The following is an 11,580-nucleotide window of genomic DNA, read 5'->3' on the forward strand; positions in this document are numbered from 1 at the left end:
GTGCATACACAGGACACACACACACACACTTCCCTGGGGTGCACATGCATACATGTAACACACACACTTCCCTGGGGTGTATATGCATACACAGGACACATGTAACACAGACACATGTAACACAGGACACACACACCACACACATACTTCCCCAGGGTGCACATGCATACACAGAACACACACACACACACTTCCCCAGGGTGCACATGCATACACAGGACACATGTAACACAGTATACACACACACATACTTCCCCGGGATGAACATGCATACATGTAACACACACACACACACTTCCCTGGGGTGTACATGCATACACAGGACACATGTAATACAGTACACACACATCACACACTTCCCCAGGGTACTCATGCATACACAGTACACACACACAGACTTCCCCAGGTCCTGTAACACACTGTAATCCCCACTCCTTCCTCATCTCCGGGCCTCTGCTAACCCACAGGCCTGGGCGGTGAAGTAGACCATCACCCACATTCACAGACAACAGGGCTGAGGCCTGGAGATGGGCCGTAAGCAGGTCCCATAACCACTCTGAGCCCCCCTTCCCCAGAGCTTCTGAAAGTGGGAATGACCCCGGGCCCTGAGGACCAGCAGCAGTAACCATGGGCCCCTGAGTTACTGCAGGGTCAAGGCCATGAGCACAGGGCAGCCCGACTCCCTGCTGCACCTGGGGGAAGGCACAGGTAGTCGGTGGCTCAGACAGTAAAGAATCCACCTGCCATGCAGGAGATCTAGGTTCGATCCCCGGGTCGGGAAGATGCCCCTGGAGAAGGTAACCCACTCCAGTATTCTTGCCTGGAGACTCACATGGACAGAGGAGCCTGGTGGGCGACAGTCCATGGGGTCACAAAGAGTCAGACATGACTGAGAGACTCACGCTAACTAACTAACACTAACAGGCTATAACAAGGGCTGTTACATTCACGATGTCCCCAAATCCTCAGCACAAACTAATTGAGGAACTGAGGCTTGGAGACCCTCGCCCCCAGGTCACCCAGGTGTTCAGGGGCTGAGCCGCAGGCCACGTGCTTCCAGAGCCCCTCTCCTAACCATGGGTTGGGCTTGTAGAGGGTGCTCAGGCAGGGTGCCAGGATCAGTGGGCCAGGCCCTGTTCCTTTGTCTCCTTTGCCAGCTCTGAGCCAAAGGTTCGAGGATCAGTCACTCATCAGCAAATCCTGCTCCTCACCTGGCTCCTCTGAACTGCAATCTGCGCCATGGTTTCTGGCCACTTCCCAGGGAGACTGGCCCATTCATGCCAGGAGGACAGTCTCCTGCAGGGGGCCACTCGGACCCCAGAATCTGGGCCTTTGGAGGAGAAACCCCTAGCAGCTGTTCTGAAAATCCCTGCTCATTTTTCTCTGGACGTCTCTTCCACGTGTTTCCAGGGCAGAAAATTGCAGAGGTTTTGCTAATTGCTCTCACTTCTTCCTCCTCCCTCTACAAATAATCGTTGTTTGGAAATTCTTACAAAGGAAGCGGTTGAGTTTGCAGCTGAGAGATGTGGAGGTGAACAGCAAGAAACCACCAGCCCGCCCCAGAGAGGCGGTTCGCAGGGCGGGGCTCCCCCACCACCTCGGGGAGGCACCCCTGCCCAGCACAGTCTGAGCACAGCCATGCACCCTGCCGGGGCGCTGCTGGCCGTCTGCGGCCTGGTCCTGGGTGTCTTGGGGAAGCCTTCACCAGGTAAGAGGGGATCTCCCCACTGCCTGGGTGCTGTGAGCTTGCTGCTCACACGTCACCAAGGCACGTTCCAGGGGACCTCATAGAGGCTGCCTTTGTGGGGAACAGGTTTTAGGGATACTGGGGGCTCTGGGGACCAATGAACCGCCTTCTGTTCCCCGCCATTCCTGGTGTCTGTGGGTGCCCAGAGGAGGCCCACCCCCAGGGCCCCTTCGTGGGGACAGCTCGCAGGGTCAGGCCATTTCTGAGAGTGCATCCTTCCGGCCTCCACTGCGGCCCTGTGACTTGTCTAGGGGAACATTTATCCTTCCGGCCAGGCCACCACTAGGGGAAGGCGAGGGGAGCCGCCAGGAAATGAGACCCAGAGAGGGTAGGTGACTCGCCCAGTCACACAGCCCCTGAGCACCTGGCCCCACGTGCACAAGGAAGCTGTTGGCCGGAGCTGAAATGACCAGCGGCAGTGCAGGGCGTGGGGGCAGTGCCCAGGCAGCAACTGTTCTCTGCCTTCCTCTGTCTTCAAAGGAGGCTGAAGCCTGGCCACAGGTGACCAGGTGGAGGTGCCCGGGCAGGTGACAAGGAGACAGCCCGAGCTTCTCAGTCCCTGGAGGGGTCACAGTCTTGGGAGTGGGCGACACTGCCTGGGGCTCTGGCCCATCTCGGGGATCACAGGGACCAGACACCCCGCCTCGGTCCCCTCCCCTGGGTCGCGGTCTTAGCTCACACTGTGAACCCCACAGGGCCTCTCCTCTGGGCCATCTGTCTGCCTGGGACCCCCGAGTGCCCATCCGAAGGAAAAGCCTGAGTGAGGGGCCCACGTCTCCACCACACTGGGGTGGGCGTTCCTGCCCTCCCCGGCCCTAAGCTGCTCCTGCTGCCTCCCTTCCTCCCCTAACAAGGGGATGGTGAGGGGAATCCTGGCCCAGAGGCACTGGGCGTGGGCCTCTTCCCTGGGTGGGACTGCCTGTCCTCTGCCGGGGTTTGGCCCTGAACCCAGCCGTCTCAAACCCCACGGGAGAGATGTGCTGTGCCTGCCCCTGCTGTGCCCCCTCTGGCTGGCCGGGCCCTCCCCTGTCAGCTCTGCTCACAGCCCCGCAGCCCAGATGAAGGAGGGCCCAGGGTCCAACTCACATGCAGAGGCCTTGGGAGCTCGAGCCTGTCTGAGCCTCAGTCTCACCGTCCACGAAATGGGCAAATTACCGGACCGCCGGAGGCCCAGGAGGAGCCTGGCTGCTGTGGCCCAAGAAAGGCAGTCCCCCTGGGTCTGGGGTGCTGGGCAGTCACCCGCCCAAACCCCAGATCCTGAGTCTCTGCTGGCCGCAGCCCCCACGCCACACAGACCCTCTCTGCTGTGATAGAGCCCAGGCGCACCGAAGGCCTCTGGCCCTGTCTATAGAGTGAGGGGCTTAGAGAGCCCTGGCTAGTGGTCCGGCAGAGACAGTTCAGCCCTGGCCCCGAGTCTGCCCTTACCACAGCCCTCCTCCAAGAACAGATTCCAGAGCCTTCCACAGTGGTGGGACAGGGGTCCCCACTGTCACGCCCTGGGCACCTGACTTCTCCCCACCCCTGCCGCTGAACTGCGCTGACCTGAGCCCTCCAGAACCTAGAAAACCGCTGCGCTGATTTCCTCAGCTGCTCTGCCTTCAGTTGAGAATGGAAAGCCCTCTCTTTCAAGCTGACTCTCACCTCTCCTGGGAAGCCCCCCCTACTCAGGCTCCCAGGGGCCCAGCTTCTCACCACAGGCCACCTGGGCAGGGCCTGGGGCCCAGGACCTGGGCACACCCAGAGACCACCGTCCACAAGGGAGGCCCATGCTGGGCTGCATCCCATGGGGGGGAATGCCACATCTCGGCATGGGGGCCCCTGACCCACCCTCTGCATTCTGAGGTTGTTTTCCACCTGGGACACCCTTTACCCCCACTGCATATATGCATTTTGCATATTTGATATTTGACAGTTGCGACACTATTACACGCCCATTAGCGACAAGACCTTCCTACAGATGGTCTCTTGTACTTTCACCACAACCCTGAGTGGTAGGTGCCGTCAAGAGAGGCTCAGAGAGGTCAAGCAATTTCCCCAAGACCACACAGCCTTTGAGAGACAGAGCTGGGATTCACTCTGGGCAGGTCCTGGTGGGTTAAGGCTGGGACTAACTAGCATCCTGTCTGTGCCGGGGGACACACACTCCCCCTAAACGAAGGGCAACTCATCCCTCAGAGCCCCCAGAGCCAGCCGGTGGGTGTGGCCCCACAGAATTAAGGGCAACCACCGGCTCACTGAGATGTGATGTCACATGAGGGGGCATGGCTCGGGGTGAACCTCCAGGCAGACTATGGACACCAGCATCCCAGTCCCTGGGCACGACCCCTCCCCCCCGGCGTGAGCCCCAGGCCCTGCCCACGACAAGGGCCCCATGAAGCTGGCAGGGAAGCAACCACCAGGAGGAAACCCCCAGGCACATGGCGTGGGGTACGGGCCTTCAGCAGAGACGTCAGAGAGTTCCACTCCTGGGCACCCTGGTTCTCTTCTCGGGTTACCCCCCTCCCAGGCACACCTACAAGAACATTCCTGAAACAGGAAGAGGTGGGGAGCCTTGGGCCACTCAGGAGCCCCCTTGCCCTTCCACACCAGGAAACTCCCCTCCCCTTAGGGCCGCTCACCCACCCACGGAGAAGGACCGCGAGGCCGGAGGGACGGACTCCCCAAAGGGCCTGGCCCCCTCCCCATCTTCAGTATGTGGACCACGGCCAGCGTCCCAGGCTTCAGTGCCTCCCATGTATCTTCATTTTTTAGAAAAGCAAGTTGAGGGACGTTTGTTTATGCAAAACATTTGCTACTGATTCATTTTACAGCTGGTCTTTGTCAGGAAGTTGCTGTCCTCTCCCGGGATGCTTTCTGAACATTTGGTGGTGATTCGAGGGCAGACCCTGTCCTCTGTAACCTGCGTGGGAACAGTTAATGGTTGCTGCCACTCCCGGGGCTGTGGACAGCGTCCCCTGAGCTCCGGTCCACCTGGTCAGCAGTGGACCTGCTCTGACCCCTAGACGCCTGAGAAGCGCCCACACACTCCTGGTGGGAGCGGAGTGCCCCACCCCGTGAGGGCGAGCGCAGGGCCTGGCCACTGAGAGCACGGGGGGAGGCTGGCGTTGGTTCTGAAGAAGGGGTTGTCCGGCAGGGAGGACAGCAACTGGAGGAGGGGTCACTCTGGATTCTGATGGAAAGTTAACTTATCAGCCAGAAACATCAGAACTGTCCCTTGATGCTTTGCTTCCCACTCTCACCACCAGGAGAGGAGAGAGTCCTAGATTCCCTTGCATCCGGCGCTGAAAGGGCCTGGGGTGACTTCACAGAAGGGAGTGGCCGGGGAGTTCACCGGGATGGCCTGGTCCGAGCCATCCGGGGGTCAGTGGGAGCAGCCTTGGCGGTGTCAGGGCGGGTGGGCAGGGTCTGCCAGGGGCCGGGCCCACACGGGTTCCTGCCCATGACCGATCCAGGCCCAGTTCTGTTACCCTGGTCTGAGACGACACCCCGTCTCCACCAGGGGCATCTGCTCTGGCCGCGGGAAGGCTGGGCCTCTGCCGTCCTCCCTCCAGGCCTTTGCGCTCCTGCCCAGGGGCTTATCCGGGTATCACGACAACTGTGTCTCCGGGGGCGGCCAGACCCCTGACCCAGTGCCCACCACCTGCCGCCATCCCCCTAACCTCCCCAAGTCCCTGGCCCCTCCATGTCTTTGCCGAATCTCCTGCTGCCTGAGTTATTTCTTCCAGACCAGCTGAAGAGCTCTTTCTCTCCCAAGAGCCGTGAGGGGCCCACTCATCTCAGGAGTCTGCCCACCTCTGTCTCCCCTGTGCCCCTCTGGGCCGCAGCCCCCATTGCCCCACCTCATCTGGAGACCTCACTTCCCTCCACGCCGCCCCTGGGTGTGGGAGGCAGAGCGTTTGTTCCTCCTCACAACCTCGCCTCCTGGTGGTCCTCTCAGCCCGCGTCACCAGGCCACCACCTGCCACCAGCGTGAGTCACAGTCCGGTTCTGGGCCCCACACCCAGCCTCCAGCTCAGGGCTCTCTCTGCTCTCCTTTCCCACCCTCCACCCCCCACCCCCACGTACCTCCCGGGCCTCCAACTGGTCCCCACCTGGCTCCCTCCTGAAGCCCCTTCTGCCAGGTCACTGTCACCATCACTGCCCCCCACCTCTGGACTGTGTGCCCCCCCAGCCCCCGGCATCACTCCCAGCACCCCTCCAGAAATACTTCTTGAGAGAAAAAAAGAGTGCGGCTTTAGAACCTGGAGTTAAACCCGCCCTGCACTTCTTGGAGGCCTGTTTTCTCCCTGTAGACGGGGTACAGGTGCAAGGAAGACAGCCCCCGGGACCCCTTCGGTGGGGGTGGGGGGCCAGACTACCTGGCTAGGACCCTGGCCCCCACCCGGTTGCCTCTCTTCTGGAAGAAGACCCCCCCCCACCTTGGGCTTATTCTGCCCCCCACTTTTCCCTGTTGATGTCTTGAAGAATCGTTCTGAAAATAGGTTTGACTTTTCAACGTTTTCAAACTAAAAATGAGGTTCTATCGTTTGCTCCAACTACTCTGCTGACAAGGCCTCAGTGACCCGAAGCCTATATTTTAGGAAATGTAGTTAAAAATAAACCAAATTCAATGATTCTCACAACCTCTGTAATTTTACCGAAATCACTTAGGAACTGACGTCACACGTTTGGGAGGGACGTTCATCAGAGGTCTGGCCTCACCTAGTTTCACTTCGTTATTATTAATACAATCACGTTAAGTTCAAGTGAAATGAAATTTAATACATTTTATTTAAAAAACAGGTGACAATGATTATCTTTGCAACACTGAGAGTGAGCTCTAACATTTTTGTTATACTTTTCTATATTTTTCAAGTTTCCTACCAGATAGGTAAGCTAATAATCATAAAAGGCACCATATGTGATTCGTACAAAGGAAAAATCGACAGCCATGGATATAGATCTATAAACACACGGGAGACTGGGCTGTCCAGCAGGTGCTCCTGCTGTTTATAGACTATGCTGATGAGCAGAAATCAAGCTGTTCTCCCAACAGAAAACCACACTGGACTTCCCGTCGTCAACAGCAGGCCAGGAGCTCTCCAGCACCAGAGTCGGAGCCACGGGCTCAGGGCCCAGACGGCCAACCAACACAGCTGCCATGTCCAGAGACCTCAGGCACGGCCAGCCTCTGTGGGACATCACAAGGGCCGGGTCACTGCAAAGGAGAGTCTCAGAGACACTGGGGACAGAGCTTGGTGGGGGACCAGTGACAGGATCCCGTGCCGGGATGTTCTCACCAGGGTGGAGCAGGCCCCCAGCTGAGCGGGCCTCGCAGAGCCGTCCGGAGCTCCGACTCGACCAGGGACCCAGCTGGGCCCACCTGCCAGGAGGGGTCCCGCTCGGGCAGCCAGTGCCAGTCCCCCTGACAAAGAGGCTGTCACAGGCGCCAGCGGGTCACACGGCGGGTCAGGGGCCCTACAGAGACCCTACCCAGACCCAGACAGGGCCCGCGGCTTCTCTGCCCATGGCCAGCGCCCCTTCCATGCTCCACCCCTCAGCTGGGCTGATGTGGCCAGCCCGGCCGGCCTGGTTCTCACTCCTGGTGGGGGTCTCCTGTGCCTGCTGCCACATCAGACGCCCAGTTCTAAGGAGGGCTTCATGATGACCTCAGGCGACGGGGGAACCAGCCTCCTCCGGGAGCCTCGATCTAAGCCACGGGATCAGTGACACCCCGGCAAGATCACCCTGCAGAGCTGAGCCAGGCGTCCGCGAAGTCCCAGCCTCTGCTAGAACCCACAGACAGGCCGGCCCCAGGAAAGGTTCCAGCATCTCTGACTGACCCCAGCCCAGGCTCCTGAGCACACAGACCCACACAGGCCATCCTGCCAGGTTCCCAGACCCTGGCCCAACCAGCCCGCTGGGCCTAACCCCCACCCACCTCCAGCTCAAGTTGAAGGTCCTCTCGGCCTGTCAGCCTCATGACTTGGGGTCTCTGTTCCCCAGTCCGGCCCCTGAGGAATGAAGCCCCCATGCGCTGCTGACCTCACAGCATGGTTTTCCTCCCGGGAGTCAAGATTTCTTCACAACCAGGGAGCTGTGTGTCCTCTGATAGTGGGGCCCACACCCAGCACCCCAAGTCTGCAGTCCCAGCGAGTCCCCCATGAGGAGGGACCCGGGCAGCACTGACCCCTTCTCTCCACACGTCTGTGGCTCCGGCCTGCCCACCTTGTGCTGACCCCAGCCCCACTGAATCCTCAAGGTGCTCCCCAAGGTCATGGCCAAGGAAGGCAGAGTAACCCTCCAGGCAGCACAGGCCAACAGACCCTCCACACCGGCTAGAACGCAGCTGAGCCCTGACTTGGGCTGTGCATGAAACGGGGAACCCACACTCCACGTGACTCAGAGGAAGACCACAGCTGACTGGGCACTGGGGGGATGGGACAGCTCCGGGTCACCTCAGGCACAAGATGACTTCAGGAAAATCGGGGAAATTCCTAGTAAAGAGAAGTAATCTACCACCCAAACCCTCTTCCCGTTCTCCCTCCCCCACAATTTTTAATGCACAAGTAGTCTGTGACCACCGCAGCAAAACTGAGAAATGTCGGCTTGAGATCAAGTCAGCCCTGAACTGCCAACTACGAATTCTGCCATCCACCTGCTTCCTGAACTTCCAGAGGAGCAGCACACAGGTGCCCCAGGGACTGGCAGCCTGGTGGTTTCAGTCCAGGGTCCCGGGAGTGATGGACGGCCTCCAGGCACTTCCCCCTCAGCCACTTGCTGGAGACAAGCGGAGGGGTCAGAACCAGAGGGCAGCCTTGGAGGCCAGGAGCGACTTCTCTGCACACCAGGGCTCATTCTGACAGAGGCTCTGGGGGGCTGTCCAGGTTCCTGTGACTGTCAGAGACGACCTGGCTTCTGAAAGGGGCCAGGTGGGCAGGGACAGAACCTCTTCTTATCCATCTCTCTGCCCCCTACCACACTGGCCCTCGGCTGGGGACGGGGCAGCCACGGGGACACACAGGAGATGCACCAGGAGGTTCGGGGTAGACGGGCCAGGAGGGTATATGGCCAGCGGAGGCAGGGACAGGCAAGGTGGTCGGATGGGAGGGGTGGACGGGCGGGGGCCACACTGGGAGCAGAGGTGGGAGGCGTGATCCCTGGGCCAAGCCCCACCCCTCAGCAAAGTTCTCGTCTGGTTCTGTTTCTCGTCCAGACTTTTGCTCCCAGATCCTTAAGACAGATGTGAAACCAGGATTTCCCAAGACCATCAAGACCAACGACCCGGACGTCCTCAGGGCGGCCCGACACAGCGCTGAGAGCTTCAACAACTGCAGCAACGACGCCTTCTTGTTCCGGGAGTCCCGCGTCAGCAGAGCCCTTGTCCAGGTGAGGTCTGGGCTTGTGACAGCGCAGGGCAGCCAGGTCTGACCAGATCTGACCTCCCAGAACCAGCCTGGGGCCACCTGCGTCAGGCTCCAAGGCCAGCACCATCTCTCAGTGGATCAGGCTTCCCCAGGGTGGACAGTGCAGCCCCTGAGGCAGGGGCACAAGCGGTACTGCTACCCACCTTCAGAGCTCCCTGCAGGTGGCTATGCCGCAGCCCCAAAGCACTTCTGGCCACGCTGCCTCCACCATGCCCCGTCCCCACACACATCACATCCTGGGAGGTCCCCATGCTCCTCAGTGACCTTGTATGGGAGGCCTGATGCTCCCCACACAGAGACCCCATGGGGCAGCCAGACCTGGCTCATCCTGGGTCCTGAGAACACAGGTCGAGGGTACAGGACACAGTCACTCACCCCCTAAAAGCAGGGGCCCAAGGCAGCCAGTCACAAGCTTCGCATCCACTGACCCAAGGACCCATGCTGCCCCACACCATCCAGCATGCTGACACACACTCATGGTCAACCCCTGGGCACAGGATTGGCAGGTGACTCTGTTATCCCTATTGTTTGGCGATTGCAAACTCTTGAGAGCAGAATGCTGCCTGGATCATGGAGGGAGGGCAGTCTGCGTGGGTGAAAGCTGTGCCTGGGCCCTAGGGGCCCAGACCAGGGGATCGGGGTCTTCCCTCCCACCGCCTGTAGGAACCTGGGCCCAAGCCTGGAGGGAGGGAGGTGGCCCCCAGCTCACCCCCTCTCACCATGTCCTGGACCCAGTGTCCCGGGCCCACCCTCTGTCCCCTCAGATAGTGAGAGGCCTGAAGTTCATGCTGGACATGGATATCGGCAGAACTACCTGCAAGAAGACCGGGCATGCAAACCTGGATGACTGCAGCTTCCAGACCAACCACACCCTGCAGTGGGTAAGAGGGGGTCTCGCCTCCCCGCCCCTCGCACCCCCCCAACCACCTCCACAGCCTCGAGGTCACCCTCAGCACTTCTCTCCCCATGAGGCTCCAGATCCCACCCTGACACTGGAAGGTGGGAGGCAGCCCCCCGGGACATCCCAAACGCCCAGCCCTCCTCGCTCCCAGAGGCACGTGTCCAGGAGCACACACTGAAGGCATTGGAGGTGCAGGGAGAGCAGAAACACCTTTGACATAATTCAGAAATTATATATACACACTTGGGGAGAGCGGAGGCAGCAGAACTTAGCGTTAGTGTTAGTCGCTCAGTCATGTCTGACTCTGTGACCCCACGGACTGAAGCCTGCCAGGCTCCTCTGTCCATGGGGTTCTCCAGGCAAGAGTACTAGAGTGGGTTGCCAGGAGCAAAACTTGGTAATCTGTAAATAGAGGTGTGGAGGATGTACTGTTTTTTTCTTTTTGGCTGTGCTTGGTCTTCGTTGCTGAAGTGGGCTACTTTCTAGTCGTGGTGCAGGGCCTTCTCACTGCGGAGGCTTCTCTCGTTGCAAAGCGCAAGCTCAGTAGTTGTGGTTCACGAGCTTGGTTGCCCCACAGCACGTGGGAACTTCACCTAAAAGGGATCAAACTCGTGCCCCCATGCTGGCAGTGGACTCTTAACCACTGGACTGCCAGAGAAGCCCAAGTGTGAATTCTTGAATTACTCTTGCAACTTTCCTGTAGATTTGAAGTTTTTCAAAATAAAGTCAGGGCAGGAAGAGAACTCTTCAGTAAAGAAAACACACATGCCTATGTGTGGGTGTGCACACAGACGTGCACACATGTGAACACATGCACATAAGCACACATGTGAGTACATAACCACCCCCCCAAAGGCAGTGGCACTGGGAACCCGCTTCTGCAGTGGGTGGGGGTGCCTTGCTGGGGTGGGCAGCCTCCAGGAAGGGAACCCTCAGGCCACCCCTCCTTTCAGACCCTCAGCTGCTACTCTGAAGTCTGGGTCATCCCCTGGCTGCAGACCACCGAGGTGTCCGTGCTCCACTGTCACTGACTGCCGCCTTCCAGCTCCATCCCTGTTGTTACCCATCCTCGAGAATGGCACCTGCCAGGAATACAGTGGTGGCGCCAGGAGCCCACGGACAGCCACGTCGTCGCTGGGACAGGAAGCCAGTCTGCACAGATGGGGCGAGTCTTCTGGTGCGAGTTACAAGGGTTCTCGACCCCAAGGGCCCTCCCACCCAACTGCCCCGAGGTCCCAGGCCCTCGAGGAAAGCCCAGAGGGCTGTTCTTCAGGCTGAATAATCATCCCAGCACCGGGCAGGGACCCGACCAGCTCAGTCACAACCTCCGAGGTGAACACGTAGGAATAAACCTGAATAAAGAACTGACCCCCTTGAAGCTCTGCCTGGTGCTTGACCCACTGAGGGGAGAACTGGAAAGGCAGCTCAGTGACGGGAGGGCCCGCCGTACGGTGGGGCATAGTGGGAACCCCGGGTCCAGCGCCAGGGCCGAACGCCTTGGGACACCCCCGTGGGGCCACCGCGAC

At 59.6% G+C, this 11,580-nt stretch overlaps 1 protein-coding gene across 1 annotated transcript; it reads left to right on the forward strand.

Moving 5' to 3' along the window:
• The first annotated feature begins 1,553 nt into the window (after nt 1–1,553).
• Nucleotides 1,554–11,432, forward strand: CST7 (cystatin F). Its single transcript, XM_061126495.1, has 4 exons — nt 1,554–1,708; nt 8,943–9,115; nt 9,918–10,034; nt 11,008–11,432. Exons 1-4 carry the CDS (start codon nt 1,639–1,641, stop codon nt 11,083–11,085), a joined length of 438 nt encoding a protein of 145 aa, XP_060982478.1. The 5' UTR covers nt 1,554–1,638; the 3' UTR covers nt 11,086–11,432.
• Nucleotides 11,433–11,580: the final 148 nt, after the last annotated feature.

This window comes from Dama dama, chromosome 23 (assembly GCF_033118175.1).
Source record: "Dama dama isolate Ldn47 chromosome 23, ASM3311817v1, whole genome shotgun sequence".
Lineage (NCBI taxonomy): Eukaryota > Metazoa > Chordata > Mammalia > Artiodactyla > Cervidae > Dama > Dama dama.

Bases quoted from the DNA above. Each gene is read 5' to 3' on its own strand.
- CST7 (XM_061126495.1), top strand. From the start codon at position 1,639: ATGCACCCTGCCGGGGCGCTGCTGGCCGTCTGCGGCCTGGTCCTGGGT. The intron at 1,709-8,942 runs GTAAGAGGGGAT...TTTCTCGTCCAG, and splicing joins CTTGGGGAAGCCTTCACCAG to ACTTTTGCTCCCAGATCCTT. The intron at 10,035-11,007 runs GTAAGAGGGGGT...CCCTCCTTTCAG, and splicing joins CCAACCACACCCTGCAGTGG to ACCCTCAGCTGCTACTCTGA.